The sequence below is a fragment of the Branchiostoma belcheri genome, unplaced genomic scaffold (assembly GCF_001625305.1).
Source record: "Branchiostoma belcheri isolate BF01 breed outbred unplaced genomic scaffold, Haploidv18h27 scaffold63, whole genome shotgun sequence".
NCBI lineage: Eukaryota > Metazoa > Chordata > Leptocardii > Amphioxiformes > Branchiostomatidae > Branchiostoma > Branchiostoma belcheri.
In genome coordinates this window covers 198-21,044 of record NW_017804276.1, presented here as the reverse complement: position 1 = coordinate 21,044, position 20,847 = coordinate 198, and the positions used below count along the sequence as shown (strand labels likewise).

General features: G+C 40.8%; 1 protein-coding gene across 1 annotated transcript in view; it reads right to left on the bottom strand.

The window, feature by feature from the left end:
* The window catches only part of LOC109483182, a gene marked incomplete at its 5' end in the record, with an annotated part of 43,495 nt that extends 28,079 nt beyond the window's left edge, over window positions 1-15,416 (bottom strand). Inside the window, 12 exons of the mRNA XM_019786166.1 lie at window positions 241-417; window positions 2,175-2,408; window positions 4,367-4,535; window positions 5,947-6,141; window positions 7,158-7,258; window positions 7,829-7,900; window positions 8,381-8,585; window positions 10,093-10,286; window positions 11,726-11,930; window positions 12,627-12,889; window positions 14,170-14,340; window positions 15,292-15,416. Coding sequence (XP_019641725.1) covers window positions 241-417; window positions 2,175-2,408; window positions 4,367-4,535; window positions 5,947-6,141; window positions 7,158-7,258; window positions 7,829-7,900; window positions 8,381-8,585; window positions 10,093-10,286; window positions 11,726-11,930; window positions 12,627-12,889; window positions 14,170-14,340; window positions 15,292-15,416 — 2,111 coding nt within the window. The remainder of the gene's footprint in view (window positions 1-240; window positions 418-2,174; window positions 2,409-4,366; window positions 4,536-5,946; window positions 6,142-7,157; window positions 7,259-7,828; window positions 7,901-8,380; window positions 8,586-10,092; window positions 10,287-11,725; window positions 11,931-12,626; window positions 12,890-14,169; window positions 14,341-15,291) is intronic.
* Between the last annotated feature and the right edge of the window lie 5,431 nt (window positions 15,417-20,847).

The window sequence follows — 20,847 nt, the reverse complement described above, 5'->3', positions numbered from 1 at the left end:
CTCTCCCAAACACGGGACCTCCATTTAACGTCCTATCCGAGGGATGTCCCTAACCGAAGCTAGGTACTCATTTTCACCTAAGTGAAGTGAGGAAAGTCGTGTAAAGTGCCTTTCCCAAGGGCACAAGATCGGTGACATGGGCAGGGTTCGAACCCGCGACCTCTGGTGTATGAGCCGAACGCGTTACCGACTGCACCACACGACCCCACGTTATTGGTTATTTTACACCTTCATTCTTACCTGAGTCACACTGTACAAACAGCTGTTGGATGCCCAGGTTGTTCATCTCCAGTGGTTCTGTGATCTCATTACTGTCATCAAGCTTCATAATGGCGTACACCAGACCACAGAAGGACCTGTCTCTCAACTCTGGGAGTATCTGGGCAGGGTTGCTCCAGTCCAGGTCAGCTTCCATACCTACACAGATTATTTGTTTAAAGTTAGAACTTTTGATCCAACACAAAAATTCTCTCACCTAGAGATTTCAACTGGTCAAAATCTCTAGGTGAGAGAAATTATGTGTTGGACCAAAAGTTTTTACTTTAAACATATGCATGTAACTACCAAGTTCACACACACACACAGATGAACTTTCATGATAGTAAAAAATTGTTGACAATGGACCTATACCATCATTACGCCACAGTTTGTTTACCTGTTCTAAAGAACATTCTAGAACGGTCAGTTAAAGAATAGAGATCATTTCAAAGTTTTCAAAGTCAGGTATGTTTGATTTTTGCTGCGTCTAACCTTGTTGACACAGCATTACATGCCGTAATGGCTGATTTGGTTGTGACATTAGACGAAAGTAGTACTATATAAAGCCCTTATATTAAGTCTAACGCTACACAAGCACACACCGCGCTACACACCCCTGTACAATATAAACGTCGATTGACCGACATTCATTGCGGTAAACAAACTGTGACGTAAATCATTATAATGGTATAGGTCCATTAGAGCTGTGTACCGGCACTGTGTGCGTACTGGTTCTGTACCGGAAAAATTGATTGGGTACAGGTCCAAAATACCCAATCCCGAAGTACTGGTACTGTACCTATGATAGTAAATAATTGCACACTAATTATATGCCTATTGTACGCTATATTATAAACCTAAAATGCGTAAATTGCTAGTCCCCCATGGGTCTTAAATTAAGGGCAGTGTGTTTGTGTTACAGACTGATAGTGTTAACTACCCTGAAAGATTTGTTGCATATTAGTTATGCTTCCTCTACAATGTAGATGTCACTTTGGTCAGGTTTGTGTTGCAGGGTAGAAGATGAAAACTGTAACATCTTACTAATAGTTTTGCCCATCTTTTGTATAATAGTTCTTTCTAAACAAAACCTTAACATAACTGTGAAGTTTATGTTTTTGTCAATATGGAAGGAGTTCAAAAGAACATACTAAAATTTGTTGTATGGTTCAGGTACAGTTTCAGGTCCAGACCTGTACCTAAACCCGTGTACCTTAACCTGTATCTGTCCTTAAAATTTGTTTAGGTACACAGCTCTATTGACAATGTATGACTGCTACAAGTTTATAATATTATACAACTGTTGTGCAATAAAAGTATAATTGTAACAGTAAGTTGTTCTATGCATGCACTACATGTACAAGGTACAGGGCAGAAATATTTTTTATTGATCGATATTGATGACATTTTAAAAAAATGATTGTTTACCTGTTCTTATATTGATAATCATTCTTGAATGATTATTGATGAATCATTATTATATTGATAATTAATAAATATGTTATTAAATTAAATATTAATCACTAATTGATAATTATTATATTGATAATTATTCTTAATCTATTGCTTGTCAAAGCATTTCAAAATGCTTTGACAAGCAATAGTCATTTTCTTCCTACTTGTTACAGCTTTTCCATCTATCAATCCAGCGGTTTGATTAAAAGTTCAAAATTCAATGTTTAAATTTTAACCCAGCCTTTTGTGTTGACTTCATGGCTCATTTCGTAGCAATTTTAAGCCTATAATAGGATGCCTAGACCTATTTTTATTTTTATTTTTTTTCGCCCTGTCGCTTCATATTTTTTCTGATAAAATCCGAGAACCAACAAATTAAATTGGTGCGGCCTTACACATGAACATCAATTTTGCCTTTGCCAAACTTATCTTTTTGTTACAAAACTGACATGGAAACTTACCGGCTGTAACATTCACGATTTCAGTAGTTGTGAAAACTTGCAGATCCTGATCGTCTAAGACCTGGTCTGGAGACAGGTACAGGGCGTAACTGATGAACTCCTTCCTGACGTCGGCCTTGTTGGCTACGGCTCCCACGGAGAAGTGCGGTGACAGATGCAGCATGTACACGGTCATTCCATCCACAGAAACGATGTCGGGCAGACCAAAGTTCTTCACGGAGATGTCATAGTAGGCTGAAAAATATTAACCGAATTTAACGTCATTTTTCCCCAACCGGGGGTTAAACGTGCTTGCACCAGGCACAAGTCTTTTTTTGAAGCAATACTTTTATGGCTGGATGCTCTTCCTAACGCCAACCCAAACCCTAGTAGGACCCAGGAACCCTCTAACTGAGGGGCGAAATGCGTGTTAAGTGTCTTTCCCAAGGGCACAACATCTGGGTGCATGTCCAGACATGTCTGGGTCCAACCCTGGGGATTGAGCCTGGGTCTTCTTGCTTGACAGTCGGACGCTCTAACAACTACACCACACAGACGCTACACATTGGCAAAAGGTAAAAAATTTGCCACTCTCTCAGAAGAAGAACTTGCCTTCCCAGATGGTACCAATATGTACTCTGGCCCAAGGACTAATTTAAATGACTGAGCAAAAAATTACAAATGATGGCCCAGATATCAAACCTACCATTTGTATAAGAAGAGTTTGTGACAATGTTTTAAAGACATCCAATTGCGATTTCAGCGCAGCAAAACTGGAAAAATTCTGTATAAGGCAATCTTTGTGATATTGACACATACTGCTTCTATTAAAACATTTAAATCAGCCTTTCATACTGTGAGCATCTAAAACTGAAGGGCACGTTTGAACAAGCCCCAAGATGAGTCCGTTACTTTCTGGGTGGTACCCTAAAAATCAGCCCAGGGCCCTTCCAGTAACCATTTTCCGTCAGAATTTTGGGAATTTTTGTTCTATGAGGGTCAATATACATTGGGACAGTCTGGTTTCAACTCAGTATATAGATAAATGACTAGAATATTGGCTTTGAAAAATCGGGTTTCCAAAAACTGCATTGGATGTCTTTAAATCTTAAAAGAAGTGGTCTTAAGGGTAAATCGTTAACGATTCTACATTTTGTTTTAAATCTAGGTAAATATACAAGTCAAAGCCAAATCTGAGCACACTAGAATGAATTATCAGCACCAATATAACATTGGAAAGCAACTCATATAAACCACCACAGTTTCAGCACCAAGGACATCCCCACAAAAAAGAGTACCAATCAAAAGCCCCACCTTCTGATTTTCCTTCACACTGCAGAGGCAGTGGTGGATCATACAGAAGGTAGTTGTTGTGCAGGGGGAAAGCTACTCATATAAACCACCACAGTTTCAGCACCAAGGACATCTCCACAAAGAAAAGTAAAAAAGAGTACCAATCAAAAGCCCCACCTTCTGGTTTTCCCTCACACTGCAGAGGCAGTGGTGGATCATACAGAAGGTAGTTGTTGTGCAGGGGGAAAGCTACTCATATAAACCACCACAGTTTCAGCACCAAGGACATCTCTCCACAAAAAAGGGTACCAATCAAAAGCCTTACCTTCTGGTTTTCCTTCACATTGCAGAGGCAGTGGTGGATCGTACAGATGGTAGTTGTTGTGCAGGGGGAAAGCTACTCATATAAACCACTACAGTTTCAGCACCAAGGACAACTCCACAAAAAAGAGTACCAATCAAAAGCCCGACCTTCTGGTTTTCCTTCACACTGCAGAGGCAGTGGTGGATCGTACAGAAGGTAGTTGTTGTGTAGGGGGAAAGCTACTCATATAAGCCACCACAGTTTCAGCACCAAGGACATCTCCCCCCAAAAAAGGGTACCAATCAAAAGCCCCACCTTCTGGTTTTCCTTCACATTGCAGAGGCAGTGGTGGATCGTACAGAAGGTACTTGTTGTGCAGGGGGAAAGCTACTCATATAAACCACTATAGTTTCAGCACCAAGGACAACTCCACAAAAAGAGTACCAATCAAAAGCCCCACCTTCTGGTTTTCCTTCACATTGCAGAGGCAGTGGTGGATCGTACAGAAGGTAGTTGTTGTGCAGGGGGAAAGCTACTCATATAAACCACCACAGTTTCAGCACCAAGGACATCATCACAAAAAAGTATTAAAAAGAGTACCAATCAAAAGCCCCACCTTCTGGTTTTCCTTCACACTGCAGAGGCAGTGGTGGATCGTACAGAAGGTAGTTGTTGTGTAGGGAAGTCTCCTCTGCCCCAATATTGGAGCCTTTCTCCACTCTCAGTATCCAGTAGGAGGTTGTGGCACACACAATATCAGTGAAAGACTTTCCATTCAGATGCCCCTATAGGAAAACATTTTTTAATCTTTTTATCTTTTTTATTCAACAAAAAAAAATAACAAAAGAGACGAACCATCCAACTTGACAAAATGTACATATGGTACATATAATATGAAATCATAATATATCACAATATAATACGAAATCATAATAAATTATATGATATAATATAATATAATAATATAATATCACACCGTATCATATAATAATATCATATAATATGATTTAAACACAAAAACCGCCCCATTTCCCGAGCTTCTCCAATTTGTTTTTAATTTGTATCGATATAAAGCTCAACTTTGTTAAAAAAGGCTATATAATTTAGAAAGGATTGAAAATTCAATTTTTTGGACTTTCTACTATGGAATATGAAACATTTTGCTATTAAGATGATAAAGTTTTGGATTAAAGGTTTTCGAAAATGATATTAAAACCGTTCAAGAGAATATCTTGATCGTTTTTTTTGAACATACCAAAATTTGATCTTATTCCAAAAATTGCTGGAAAAAAGTTGTAGGAAAACATTTGCACAAACCATGGATGATATTTCTTGCATGCTGCATATGAATTAGGCATTTTAGTACACTGTATGACAGTAAGCAAAAATTTGAAATATAATTCTAAACTAGAAAGGCCAACATTTGCTTCAGAGCAAGTGTAGAATATTTCACTCCATCTCCCTCCCCAAACAAAAATGGAAGATTCTAAATAAATCATACTGAAATTATCTAATTGAGAACAAGGATACAAGGACAAACTCTTTGAATCTTGACAGCTCTATTATATATTCTTAAATTTTAAATTTTAATTAGGAAAGAACATCGGCTGTTGTTGGGTCCAGATTCCTAAATGCAATGTCTCTATTGTTTACTTCAAAATGATTGTTTCAGGGCAGACAGTACTATTAGATCTGGCCATAGGAACACATGCTTAAATGCACTTAGTCTATTAGAAGTCCTCATGAAAGTACTTGCCCATACTTCAATCTCAAAATTTTTTCTGCACCAAGTAGCCACAAGTGTCTGATTCCCAAATATAGGGGGTTGACCAGCTCAAATTCCTGCCACAGCTGATGATAGTAACAAAACCTCAACTTTGACCTAATTTTCCATGGTATCCATCCGCCTGGCCAGACAAGACCTAACCACTCACATCTCTCATTACGCCCACTAAACTGGTGAAATAAACAAAACTTGACCAAAGTAGGAAAGTTTAGACCCTACCTGTGCCTTCCAGCCCCAAAATCTCCAAAATGGACCAAAACTTTCAAGAAAAAAAAAGGATTTTTAAAGGTATTAACTAGGCACTACGATCATGTTCCCATTTTGAGGCCTCTACTGTGCAACGCAAATGTGGTGTCTGCCCTTAACAATCATAAGTAAAAAAAAGCTTTTGAAAAAAACTGCCAATTCACCTTGATACCCTTCAGTGTTCTCTTCTCCCCACGCCCCAGGGGCCGGTAGATATCTGGCGGATAGTGCCACCCCTGGGTGGGGCTGAGCTCGGTGGCCGTGTGGGGGCTGAAGTCTGCCGTCTCACTGGCATACAGTTTCACCAGGAAGTTCTCATGTCCAGGGGAGGCAGCATCAAATGGTAACACAGCAACGTTCTGGAAGAAAATGGAAAATTAACCTCATCTGTCTTTGCATCTTTCCAATAAAAGCATAATGGTGCCAATGGGATCAATTGTTACAAATGTATGTTTACGAAAGGAAAACATATTGTTTTTGCTCAGTTTCTTCCTCTTCTTCTTCTCCAAACAGTGACCTCTGACCTGACCAATGACATAATTTGTTGACGTCTGTCACCATGGTGACTGGTGTTTGGTTACATAATGTTGCAATTTCATGGTCTGCTCTGCTCCAGTCATTATATACTAGTAGTGCATGTATGTGCATGTGTTTGAGTAAGAATTAACAGAGAAGACCATGTCCAAAGGTAAACATTAATATGCATTTGCTTTGCAAATGTTACTTCTCTAGTTAAAGTCTAAGTTTGTTATTTTACAACTGGTGAAAACCTTGCAAAAGACAAGTGAACTGCACCAAGTGTAACATGCAATGTACAAGTAGATCGTTGATCTAATGGTAACTTAAAAGACCTTTCCTCGAAGTTGGAAATTGAGCATGAGTTTACCCTATTAGAGAGCATGTAATATATATTTAAACATAAAACAAGTGTATTTTTATAATTCTTCAGAGAATCAAACTATATCTATGATATCTTAATGAGACTTAGCAATATGGACTTGGTTTACAGATTTTTCTAGAAAAATAATGGAGCGGGCAGGCGATAAAAAAATAAAAATAAAAACAGGCCTAGGCATCCTATTATGGCCCAAAATGGTACGATAGGAGCCATGAAGTCAACACACCAGGCTGGTCAAAATTTAAACAATGAATTTTTAACTTTTAATGATACCATTGCATTGAAAGATGGAATAACTGCAACAACTAGGATGAAAAGGACTGTTTTCAACTGTTCAGGGCAAAATATGAGCATTTTGCAGTTGATTTTGAATTTTTATTTTTATTTGCAAATCAGAAAGAAATGAGGCGGGCGAATCCGTTAACCAAGAAATTAAATTGGTGTGGCCTGAACTTTAAAATGTAAATTGTTCGCTACCTGTATAGTTACATCGAGGGTGACAGGCAGGTCAGTGTAAGGCCAGATGTCCATCTGTCCATGTAGCGGGTACACAACCAGGTCTGACACACTTAGTACATCTGCAGGACAAAATACCAAGTTAACGTTGTGTTTGTGTGTTTGTTTTGTATAACCAGTAAACTGCCTTTAGGTGTAACACACCAGTTTTGTACATGTACATACATGTACAACTTGTGTAAGACCAGACTGTAATGTTTGAACCACTCACACCGGGAAGGTCCCCTACTCTTTTCGATAAGTGTCACACGTGGGTACTTTAACGTGCGTGGGGTGTGGCTCTCCCCAAACATGGGTCCTCCATTTAACGTCCTATCCAAGGGACATCTAGCTAGGTACTTTCCCATGGTCGCAAGATTGGTGACATGGGCAGGATTTGAACACTCAACCTCTTGGGTGTGAGCCGAATGCGCTACTGACTGTGCCACACGACCAATAACAGTTAAATCAGTTATTGCACGGCAGTTAGCATTTGACCAATGAGTTGCTGCATGCCCATTAAATAGGATTTTGAATTTTTATGTTGTTATCAATATTTATACAATTTGATGGTGGCCAGGGCCATAGGATAGCATGGTCTTTAACCAGGTACAACATACACAGAAACATCAAGTCAGACGTTTCATACCTACCTGCATTGCACAGTACAGTGATGGGGATAACTGCAGTGTTGTTCAGTTCACTCCTCTCTGATACAAGATTACCTGCAACAGAAACAAACAACAAATAAACAAACAAACGTACTTCAAATTTCAAGATGGCTAGAAGTCAAATAAAAGAAAGTTATATATAATATCATTTAATCTTATATATGATATATAACCAAGGAGGTTAGAGAGCTGAAATTCATGATATAATAACAAAATGTGTCTTTAGAAACTAAAATAAGAAACTAGAAAAGGTAACATTTGCAAAGCAAATGCATAAAGTTTACCTTTGCATATGGTCTGCTCTGTTAATTCTTACTCAAACACATGCATATACATATATTCAGACAGGAGTCTAAATCCCTCCTGCTATAAAATTGCAACATGATGTAACCCAACAACAGGTACCATGGTAACAGACAGTCTGGTTCAGGTCATCTACCTTTTTGGGTTGGAGAAGAAGAAGACAAAGAGATGTAGCAAAAACAATATGCTTTTTTTTTTTTTATAAAAATGGGGATAGTGATAGTGAAGTACCTGTGTCAATGACAACTCCAAGAAACACTGAGCCACAGTACTGGGACCCATCTGGCTGTTGAGGGATGACCAAGTTGTCTCCCCCCAGGTTCAGGAAAATGGTTTCTTCCGATGTTTTGGTTGGGACCTGGTCAGGGTCAAAGGTGACAGGACCAAGCCTCCTTCTCAGTTCTGATTCTCCCAGACGGCCGAAACTGTGAGGAATCTGTGGAAATATTGTGAATGTAAATTATCTAAATATCACATAACATGTAAAGCATTTCTTCTTCTAATCTTTCAGACCCTCTCAGACCTTAAATACTTGTGGGGTCGTGTGGCGCAACGACAGCGTGTGCGACTCGGAATCAAGAGGTCCCGGGTTCAAGTCCTGACATGCCACCAATCTTGTGCCCTTGGGAAAGGCACTTTACATGATTTTCCCCACTAGACTCAAGTGAAAATGAGTATTGTCTGTCCAGTATTCATTTATATGTGCGGGACACAACACCAGCAACAGCTGCCTCTGTTCTTCGTGTATTGCACTGTTGCAATTTCAATAGATCAAATCAAATCAAATCAATACTATGACAGGGTAGCTGCCTTAAAACTGCACAACTTGGCCTGGCAGTTGATTCCACTCACACACATTTTATCACGTTTGTGATAAAACTACTTTTAAGCCATGTTTAAAAACTAAACATGCACAGTGTGTCAGAAGCTTTGTGGATTATATATAAGTTATACATTAGATAGCTGACTTTTGCAGGACACATGCATGACTTGTCCAAAGAAATCCCCTCAATTTTACAATTGAAAATTACAAGTACAGGGCTCGAAATTCATTTTTGGGAATAGGTGCACTGGTGCACGCAACCAAAAAATTAGGTTCACAGAAATTTTTTGGTTGCACCATATAAAACAAAACTTACAGATCTTACAGCTCCTCTTTCTGAGCTTGAATATGAAATGGGAGCTAACTTCAAAATCTTAAACTAGTACTACAACAAAGGTTTTATTATTTCTCTGATACCTAGATGCCAAGAATATCCTGTATACTATTATACATTTACATGTAATATGTACAAAAATACCTACAAAAATATTTGGGTGCACTGGTGCACCCACAGAAAAAAATTGGGTGCACAGCTCCAATTTTGGGTACACAACCCGCCGTACGTGCTTCTGCGTGCTGTCTACGTGCAAAAACGTGGGCAAACGTAGGGCATCCGTGCGTGGTGACTACCACCTCCGTACGGAATCCTACGGATTTGGGAGCACACGGACACGCCATAGAACTTTAAGTGCATGTAAAACTTTTTCAAAGTCGAAGGTTGCCGACCCCGTGCGAGTGTACGAGCGACGTGCGTGCCCCGTGCGTGCCGTGCGGAAGAAGCACGTGTGAGCACGGCCTCCTTACAATAAAGTTGCAATCGCATAGAGATCGTACGTTGTAAGCACGTACAACTCACTTACCACTTGCGCAACGTACAATGCACGCAACCGCTCACGGCCAGACGTAACGTGCAGACCACACTCTTACACCTTGCGCAACCGTGCGATTGACGTGCGAGTGACGTGCGTCGACGTCACTCCTTCCCGACATTTTCAGAAAAAACGTAGCAGACGTACATGTAGCCTCCCAAAAAACGGACGGACAAAAAGCACGCACGGCGGGTTGTGACCGTAGCTTAAAGGTGCACATATGCACCCAGTATTTCGAGCCCTGCAAGTACCTTTATATCCACATCGGTGTGTATGTCCTGGTCCAGTGACAGGTACAGTTGGATCTGGATGGGGGTGAGTTGGAAGTCGAAGGTGGCCGACCCCGCCAGCTCCACAGCCAGCAGCAGCTGGTAGTCGCGCGGTTCTCCCTCCACAAACACGCCATCACCCGTGTTCAGCAGGTGGGTGTACAGGTCGATGGTGTCTAACCGGAGACAAAGTACAGTTATCTGTAAATCACCTTATATCTGAAACTTTATTCGCAAAATCATGCCCGAAGGCTAATTGCTTTTACAATCAAGTACAATGTATAATACTCATTGCAATACAGTAACAGGAGACAGGTAACAACTGTCTGGAAAAAACTTCTACTTCTACTACTACGCTACCTATTATGAGGTTCGACTTCTTCTTTGAAGGCAGTGGATAATGAATAGTCCCACATTCTGCATAATTTAAATAGTGGGTTTTGTGATCTTAGTAGAAATGCAGTTTTTTGGTGATCTTCTAAATGACGAAAGGATGGAGAAATTGTTGTAACTGTCTGAAATAATCTTTTCTTTCTGAAATAATCGTTTCTTTCGGTCTCATAGTGAGGACACTGGCTAACAATTTGAAACTGTATTTCATTTTCCACTGTATTCATTGTATATCATACCCGGGCTGCAATAACATTCGATAGTGAGTTCCGGACCAGGCCGGTACGGTCCGGGCTTCACTGGCTACCATAGAACACTTCGAATGCGTTTTGCCCTAACCGTGTGCACCGCTTTCGAAAATTCGAATACAGAATCCGGACGTTAGAATTGATGTTGTTGCATTTTAGGGTTCAGTGGAACCAACTTTTGGCTCATCTTGCATTGAAAGGCGCGTTTTCTTGGGTGGGTATGACATAAATAAAATACAACACGGTGTATTCCACATCACCCTCGGTCCCAGCCCTCCCGCGGTCGGGCCGATACCTCGGGTGATACAGAATACCCTGTGTTGTATTCTATATCAGATAGTCGCAGTAAAAAAAAATTGGCAGTCGGAGAAAAAAAAGGGCATGTTTGTGGAAATAATGTGTTCACAGTGGCGGCAGGTACATGTACAGAAGAAAGAAAGTTGGCAAATTATATGTATAAACTTTGTGGTAATGATCAATTTGTGGTACAGAAGTGACTGCAAAAACTGCAAATAGATTACTGCGAATATAAAGTGATTTACAGTATATAGACCAACTTCCAGTAAGAATTTTGGGATTTTCGTGACCTTCAAGTTTACAGACCTCTGGGAAGTGTTTTGGTGGTTTTGTGAAATTCAATGTATTGGAACTGTGGAGGGGATTGTATGATGTACGTTAATCACTATCTCCAGGGGGTAATGACGGGAAGAAAGTCATGTAATTGCGCACAATGTGCCAACTAGGCGCTAGGGGATGGAATACCCCAATGAGTGTAGTTAAGAGACTCACGCCGTGTAAATCTTCACCTAAGGCACCCAAACTTAAAGTATAGCTCATTAATTTTTTCATTAAGAATAATTATTATGAATCATGACAATCACTATACATGTAGGAGGATTCATTCTGAAATTTTTTACAGCGTCAATTCAGAATCTATTTTTCACCAAAAGATGGAGATCATTTGATTTTTTCTTTACCTCCAGAACAGTCCAACACGTCAGGTGGCCAGACGGAACAGACCACATTGTCTGCGGGGGTGGCATCCATGTGGGGACTGTAGTCCGTTCCCTTCAGCGTGACTTCCAAGCAGATAAAAGTCGTGATTTCACAAACGTCGTGGGGAACTTTGACGGGAGCAGCCAGGTTGGTCAGGGATAATTCTGCACCTGAGTTCACCAGACCCTGAATGAGCAAGTAAGTTATTAATTCAAAAGAACCATCAGATCTACTAATTTATTAAAAGAGAAATGTACACATTACAAGCTAAGGCCACACCAATTTGATATCTTGGTTAACGGATTTTTCTAAAAAAATAATGGAGGGGGAGGGCGAAAAAAAATAAAAACAGATCTAGGCATCCTATTATGGCCCAAAATGGTACAATAGGAGCCATGAAGTCAACACACCGGGCTGGTTCAAAATTTAAACAATGAATTTTGAACTTTTAATGATACCATTGCATTGAAAGATGGAATAACTGTAAAAACTAGGATGAAAAGGACTGTTTTCAACTGTTCAGGGCAAAATATGAGCATTTTGCAGTTGATTCTGAATTTTTATCTTTATTTGCAAATCAGAAAAAAATGAAGCGGGCGAATCCGTTAACCAAGAAATTAAATTGGTGTGGCCTAATTAAAGATTACAAACATGTATTGAGCCAACAAAATACAATTAGGCAGTAATATCCAAATACTTGACTGTTTCAAAACTTAAGAGACATACAAACTCATTTTAAAAAATTACATACAGATAGAAAATAAGAACTTCATATTATTTCTTGCAATTGCTTACAACTGCCTGAAGTTCATCTTAATTGAAATTTCACCAAAAAGTACTTCTTTATTTTCTCATAAAAAGGACAAAATACAGTTTACTTACCTGAAGTAGGCTGTGACTCTCTGGTCCGTAGGTAACACTGGATGGAAACATAATAGCTCCTCCCTCTCCATTCAAATTAGACAGGAAGACATCTGATTGGTCAGAGATGTACACGTTCCAATCCAGCTGCTCCACCCCATTGGTCAGTGGCCTCCCATGGTTCAGCAGGGTGACATTGATGAGCACAGGTGTGAGGGTGTCCTCGTATACCCTGGCTGTCTTCAGGGGCTGGATGGTAAAGGACCCTGGCTCCAAGGAAAGATCTGACAAAGGAAGAGAAGTCAATCACCAGTCCTGGATTGTACAGTGTACACTTATCCTAAATGTTCACAATTAGCTTTCACAAAATTAGTAAAGGCATCCTTTACTTAGTGTCCTAGTAGGACAGAAACCTTCAAGTTGTTACAATAAGGTTTCACAAAATTAGTAAACTTCATTTACTTAGTTTGGGTCTGGTCCTAGTAGGACAGATACCTTGTTGCAAACAAACCCAAATTGGAAGACTTGCATGGCCTTTACTGATGGCATCAATGCAGCAAATAGAAATCCACAATGTCATACACCTACATGTACATAATACATGTAACATCTGTGTCCATAATATCACCAGGGTGAATAATATCGCCACTTTGAGAAATAGTGTGCTTTAAGATATTTTTACTGCAACATACTTTTGGTATGCACTCCTGCACACCTCAAATGTACATACCTAGGGTATGTTGCTGTAAAAATATCTTTAAGCACACTTTTTCTCAAGGTGTTACATCACATTGTGTATAAACTTAGTACATGAACTGGTGCAGGTAGACCAGGCACACAGCTCCAATTTTACCTTCTAAGGTTCTTCAAGTAAACTGCATAATGCAGGTGACATTTGGAGCCTTTTGAGACATTTGAACAGTAAACTCAAATTGATAAATGTGACAATTCTTTCCACTGATATGCAAACCCCACTTTTAGCTATTTACTTTTAAGTTGACATACATTTTGACTATCTACCATTATGATTTGATATCTGAATGATTATAATTACTTCTATGTTTATTTCAATTGATTGTTGATGAGTTAGTTACGATTTCGTCTTCTTCACGATAAGTTTAACTATTTTTAGTTGACCTTTGTTAGTTCATCTTTAATCTTTTGTTATGATTATAATGTCATGTAGTTTTGTTGGGGTTATCCCCCCAGGAATCTTTGAAAACCACCAATACGCGACATGTATTTCCTGGTTGAAAAAAAATCAAAACAATAATAACCTGGTTAAAAGATAAATTTTACGGCTCTCAGTGGCCAATATGAGATGTTGTCACATCGGCGCACCAAGGTGTTTTAGGCACCCTGACAGACAGATTAGCCTAAGAGGCTCAGTGGGTGTCACTCCACCGTATAGGTGGGGAAGTCGTGTAAAGTGCCTTTCCCAAGGGCACAACGTCGGGCCACGGTGAGTATCGAACCCGGGACCTCTCGGTTCCAAGTCCAACGCTCTAACCGTTGCACAACCGACGCCACTGGTTAAATAAATAAACAAACAAACAAACATTACCCAGATCACACCACACCCCTGGGCTCCTCCCCGTGGAGACATTGGCACACATCATGTCGTCTGCCGAGGCCCAGTCCTGGAGTCCCGACATGGCGCCCGTGTCATAGGTCAGGCACAGGTACAGCTCCGACTGACACTTCTCAACAGGGATGGTCATGGTCGCCGACACATCTATGACAGGATATGATGAGGAGAGGGTAAAAATGAGTACCTAGCTTCGGTTAGGGGCGTCTTATCGGATGGGACGTTAAAATGGAGGTCCCGTGTTTGAGGAGAGACACACCTCAAGCATGTTAAAGAACCCACGTGAGCGGAAGTGGAACAAACAATTATGGTCTAAAAAGGGGTAGGGAATTTTCCCGACCAGCCTCGTAACCCCTGCTTCTCCTATTGGGTCAGTTAGTCCTCACTATGAGAAATTGGGCTTGTCTTAATCATGATGTTTCTGACTCAGGGAGAAGAGTTGCTGTTACAGTTCTATACCTGTAGCTCTATGCCTAGAAGTGGCCAAAAAATAATTGGCCTTGCCACCCAAAAATAATTGGCCTTGCATTGAGCGACACCGTTAAAAAAAAAGGTAAAGGTAGTTCCATTACTTGCAGGGCTCGAAATACTGGGTACATTGTGCACCTTAGTGCACCCAAATTTGGAGCTGTGCACCCTATTTTTTTTCTGTGGGTGCACCAGTGCACCCAAATATTTTCGTAGGTTTAGGTATGTAAAGATGTATAGTAGTATACAGCGTATTCTGAACATCCAAGTGTTGCAAAAATAATAAAATCATTGCTATATAGTACTTTTCTTTAGAAAAGAAATATTATAATAATTAGTTTTTGCAGAGACAGACATTCTATTTATTTTATCTTAAGTTATATGGTGCACCCAAAAAAAGTTTTTGCACCCAATTTTGTAGGTTGGGTGCACCAGTGCACCTACGGCAACTTAACACACTGTATCTACTTTGGATAGACATTTCATATTTTATATACTTCCTTCAAATTTCATTTTGTACTACCGGCTGAATGCATGACAGCTACATGTACATGTATGAATAAATGAATAATAATTATAAACGAAGAAAGGAAATAAGGAATTGAATTAAAATAGAAGATTAGATTTCACCTGTAAATGTCCTTGTGCTTCCTGAAGGCCAGACAGACTTCCTCAAGGGTTCGTCCTCCTCCTTAAAGACAAAAGTTGTCTCAAGTTCAAGAGCACCCAACCCGTCAGTGTCCAGTCCAGCATACCTGTAGAAATATTCACCAAGTCACCATGGGGCAAAATAGTCGTAGATGTCACACAGAAGGGTAAAATTACCTGCTCAATTTGGTAGCTAAGGCCATACCAATTTAATTTGTTGTTTCTTGGATTTTTTCAGAAAAAATATGAAGCGACAGGGCGAAAAAACAGGCAAAGGCATCCCATGATAGCTGGAAATTTTACAATATGAGCCATGAAGTGAACATATCAGCCTGGTTTATTATTAAAATTACAATAGATTTTGAATTTTTAATGAAACAAAATTGCATTGTTGTTCAATTGAACAACTTTAACAACTAGGAAGAAAAGGACTTTCTTCAAATGTTGAGGACAAAATATGTCTTTCATTGAGCATTTTGCAGTTAATTTAGAACAAAAAAATTTTTTTTAAATTTACTTATTTTTTTTTTGCAAATCAGAAAAAAATGGACAGGGCGAATCCGAGAAACAACAAATTAAATTGGTGTGGCATAAGGGTTCAGGTACACAATTTTGTGGACACCATGCTGAAGACCTTAGGATGGCTGACTGTTAGGAACAGAAAGGGAAGAGAAGCCTTGTCACTTTTAAATGAATAATGCTCACCAAACAACCAAAGGTTTTGTATGACAAAACCAAAACCAAAATCTCAGAAATGGTGCTTCTTGTACAGAATGTCTCAATTGTGGAACAACACAGGCAACAACTAGAAGAGTATTGGACTGTAATTATGTTTTTTTGTTCCATACTGTTAACTTTGTATGTCATTGTATGTTTCTCTTCAATATTGTAACACATGTATGTACAACGTCATGTAAATGTATATTATATGAATGTGCAGACCACAGGAAGAATACTCTTATGAGGCTAATTGTGGATCCAAATAAAAACTCAAACTCAAGGGTTGGTGTTAGTTAGAGTTGGAATCATTGATTAGGCTAGGGTTAGACTTACATAGGATTGGGGTTAGGTTTGGTCTCCATGCCATGTCACAAACAACCCATCCCACCCCTTGTCTCAGGTATATTGAAAACACCTGTCAGTGAGTAGTGTCCAGGGCATTTATGTTGGCCCGTATGCCCTTTTCCGTAGAGCGTAATCGGTCGTTTTAATTCTACGTAGAGCGTAGACGGACCGCTCTAATTCAACATAGCATATTTGCCGTTTTAATTGTACATAATGCATTGGAATTTATCGTAAAGCGTAATCGAGAAGTTTCCGAATTCAGCTTAGAGCGTTGTCTCCCCCCCCCCCATTCAGACCCTCATTTATTTGGCTGGGGCAGAAATTTGGATTCACTGGTGGGACTAATGGCTATGCCACATTCAGGAAGGCAGGGGCTAGCCTATATTGTATTATGTAAATCATAATTGTGATATTAGATGTCAGATTTCTTCGTATATTTGTTATGTTATGTCAACGACCTTCAACAAGGTCAAGGGATAGGTGAGGTGAGGTGATGCTATGTTAATATGTATATGCTTGCAGGGCAATTAACATAACAAAAGGACTCAGTGTATTATGTATATTAAATATATGTAGTACCCCAATGCGTGTTAATGCAGATTTGTGCCTTTCTTTGCAAACATAAGCCATTTATTTATTAGTGATGTGGGTGTAAAACTGCTCAACTGTACATCCACCAAAACAACAGGCATTTTCAACACAGTGGCCCAACAGAGCACGTCGGCAGAACGCACTGCACCTGTGCGAAACCCTTAGTGTATTATACATAGCACTTTGGTAGAACGTCTCATATAAGGTCGTATTCGCACATATAAGGTTAACATCTTGTCTGTAGTTTCCAAATGTTATGTTGGAAAAGATATCCCTTGCAACAGGCAAAATTCCAATGCAACATTGACCAAACATCCACCGAAAAGCATGAAAATGTGGGGTTCTGCGCAGGCGCAGTACGTTCTGCCGACGTGCTGCCCAACAGTACATTTCTAGCATGAAAATGTAACATAACTTCAATGACAGGTAACCAAACCAGTTTTGTCCTCGACCTTTTTGATTTAATCTATTCAGAAATTTCCCAAGGCCAGCAAAAAGGTTAGCATCAAGGAGTAAAAAACCTGCTCTCTGTGAATATTTATTAAAAAACTGGGGGTTTACATAGTGTTAAGCCAGACTAATCTAGAGTTGTTTATCGCACTCCACTGCGGCAAACCTCCACAGAGGTTGTGTCTTACGAGCAGGTTGCATCAGGATGAAACTTCCTTCAAAAGTCTCTCACAAGATGATCGACCAATTGGAGACATTCTGACTACTAAGGTAAGATTGAACCAACTTCAAAGGTAAGTATGTCGGACTCCTTTTTTATTTGTAGACATTAGGTGTATATAGCATACAACACAGGGTATTCCGTATAGCCCGAGGTACCAGCCCGACCGCGCGTCAGATTGCCCGATGGCCCACCTTAGAAAACACGCCTTTCAATGCAAAATGAGCAAAAATTTGTGTCCCTAAAACCCAAAAAATGCAACAACATCAATTCTAACGTCCGAATTTTGTACTTGAATTTTCAAAAGCGGTGCACGTGCTTAGGAAGAAACGCATTCAAATCATTCTATGGAACATTTGGAAGCCCGGGCCGTACGCGTAAAGAAGCCCTGGCCGTACCGCTACTAATCACACGGGCCGGAACACCTGTATCGAACGTAATCGCGGCCCAGGTATGACGTAAATGATATAATATGCCTCCACTATACAACCACTCCCACTCCCACTCACCAACCATATTCGACCAAATTTGTTGATCGTCAAAATATTGCAGTCTTTGCAAAAAATTGCCCGAGAATCAAGCATAATTTTTTTATCACTTTGGGAAGGTACCTGCACATATTGACCAATCACTTCAAGGAACCCGGCCACATTCCAGCTGAAAATGTCATTTTGAGTTTGTACTCATGCTGATAACAGTATGCATGATGTACAAAATGACCTCAAGTTGGTGAACGTAACAAGTACCTAAAACCAGGTCAGAAAAGAACCAGAAATAGCCATGCCTTCAAGTACCAGAGTTATCACCGAGGATTGAGGTGTTCAAGAATTCATTCTTTCCTAGAACTATCGCAGAGTGGAACTCACTGTCACCAAGTACAGTAGGGGCATTGTCATTAGATAGCTTTAAACAATGTTTAGAGTTAGATGTTCAAGGGTTACGTGTAACAAGTCGTTCGGTGTAATGTAGCCAGCTGCTGTCGCGCTGCGTGCCTGCGAAGCTGGCGTGTTACGAAGAAGCTTGGTTATTATAACTGACTATACCAATACAGATACAGTTCTAAGACTTGTCAGATGAGCTATTTTCCCACATGATGTGTGAGTGTGCCCAGCCCCCAAGCTTGTTAGCCTGTATTTGTTTGTATTCCATGCCCGTAACCAGGATTTTTAATGGGGAGGTTCTTCCCACTTCTCGAGGGACCAGCAAGCGCCGTAGGCACGAGGCAAGTGCCAAAGTCGCAAGTTTCCTAGGGGGTCCGGGGGCATGCTCCCCCAGGAAATTCTGAAATGGCATTTCCTGCGTTTTTAGAGGATTTCAAAGAAAAAAGCCGTTTTCCTATGATTCCAGCCTTGCTGGGACATGAATTAGTCTATCTTTTTAAAGAAAAATCTTGGACATTTAGATAAAAAGTGGACCAAAAAAGTGGACCTTTGACCACCCCCCCCCTGGCTACTGGCATGTATTTGTTTGTCTGTATTTGTTACACCACTGAGTGCTTGCAGTGCAGCATTAATACACAGGCTACCAGCTTGTGTCACTCTCATCACAGTTCATGACTGGAGTTAAATTTTCTAATCCATACAGCCTCTTAGGAAGGCATCTGAAAAGTACAGCCTCCATGACAAATGGAGGTGTTGTTTTTTTGGTCTGTGTGTTTGTGAGCAGCATAGTGCATAAAAGTTAAAGAAGCTACATGTATTCAATGAGTGGTAATTGCTCCCATGTATGTATGGTATGATGCTTTGCTTAGTATACCTTTGAATTAATTATCATACCTGTGCTGTGATAATGTTCCATATGGGTGTTCTGGCCTTTGTCATACCTAGCATTCCATGTTTTCCATTGAATAATTTGAATGCGCCTTGTGTGTGCCAAGTGTGCGACACGTTTGATAATTTGAACACGGGATTCAGAGGTTTAAATTTTCGAATTGATGTTGTCATATTTTTTGTTTATAGACACCAAATCTTAGCATGCTTTGTATTGAAATGTGTGCTTCCTTGGTTGAATATGACATAAATAAAATAAAACAGTGTATTCCACATCACCCTCGGTCCCAGCCCTCCCGCAGGATGGATATCCCTCTATCTGGCCTTCAGGCAACTTGCCCTGCAATTGGTCTAGTGCCTTGGGTGATACAGAAAACCATGTTGACTTACATTATTTGTAAAAAATTATGCAAAATGTAAGAAACTTTGATGTCTCTGTGTTTCCCTGTCCCTGGTACAGACTGTGTTTCCCTGTCCCTGGTTCTGACTGTGTTTCCCTGTCCCTGGTGCTGACTGTGTTTCCCTGTCCCTGGTGCTGACTGTGTTTCCCTGTCCCTGGTGCTGACTGTGTCCCTGGTGCTGACTGTGTTCCCTGTCCCTGGTGGTGACTGTGTTTCCCTGTCCCTGGTGCTGACTGTGTTTCCCTGTCCCTGGTGCTGACTGTGTTTCCCAGTCCCTGATGCTGACTGTGTTTCCATGTCCCTGGTACAGAGTGTGTTTCCCTGTCCCTGGTGCTGACTGTGTTTCCCTGTCCCTGGTGGTGACTGTGTTTCCCTGTCCCTGGTGGTGACTGTGTTTCCCTGTCCCTGGTGGTGACTGTGTTTCCCTGTCCCTGGTGCTGACTGTGTTTTCCTGTCCCTGGTACAGACTGTGTTTCCCTGTCTCTGGTGCTGACTGTGTTCCCTGTCCCTGGTGCTGACTGTGTTTCCCTGTCCCTGGTACAGACTGTGTTTCCCTGTCCCTGGTTCTGACTGTGTTTCCCTGTCCCTGGTGGTGACTGTGTTTCCCTGTCCCTGGTGGTGACTGTGTTTCCCTGTCCCTGGTGGTGACTGTGTTTCCCTGTCCCTGGTGCTGACTGTGTTTCCCTGTCCCTGGTGCTGACTGTGTTTCCCAGTCCCTGATGCTGACTGTGTTTCCATGTCCCTGGTACAGAGTGTGTTTCCCTGTCCCTGGTGCTGACTGTGTTTCCCTGTCCCTGGTGGTGACTGTGTTGCCTGTCCCTGATGGTGACTGTGTTTCCCTGTCCCTGGTGGTGACTGTGTTTCCCTGTCCCTGGTGGTGACTGTGTTTCCCTGTCCCTGGTGCTGACTGTGTGTCCCTGGTGCTGACTGTGTTTCCCTGTGCCTGGTGCTGTGTGTCCCTGGTGCTGACTGTGTTTCCCTGTCCCTGGTGCTGACTGTGTTTCCCTGTCCCTTGTGCTGACTGTGTTTCCCTGTCCCTGGT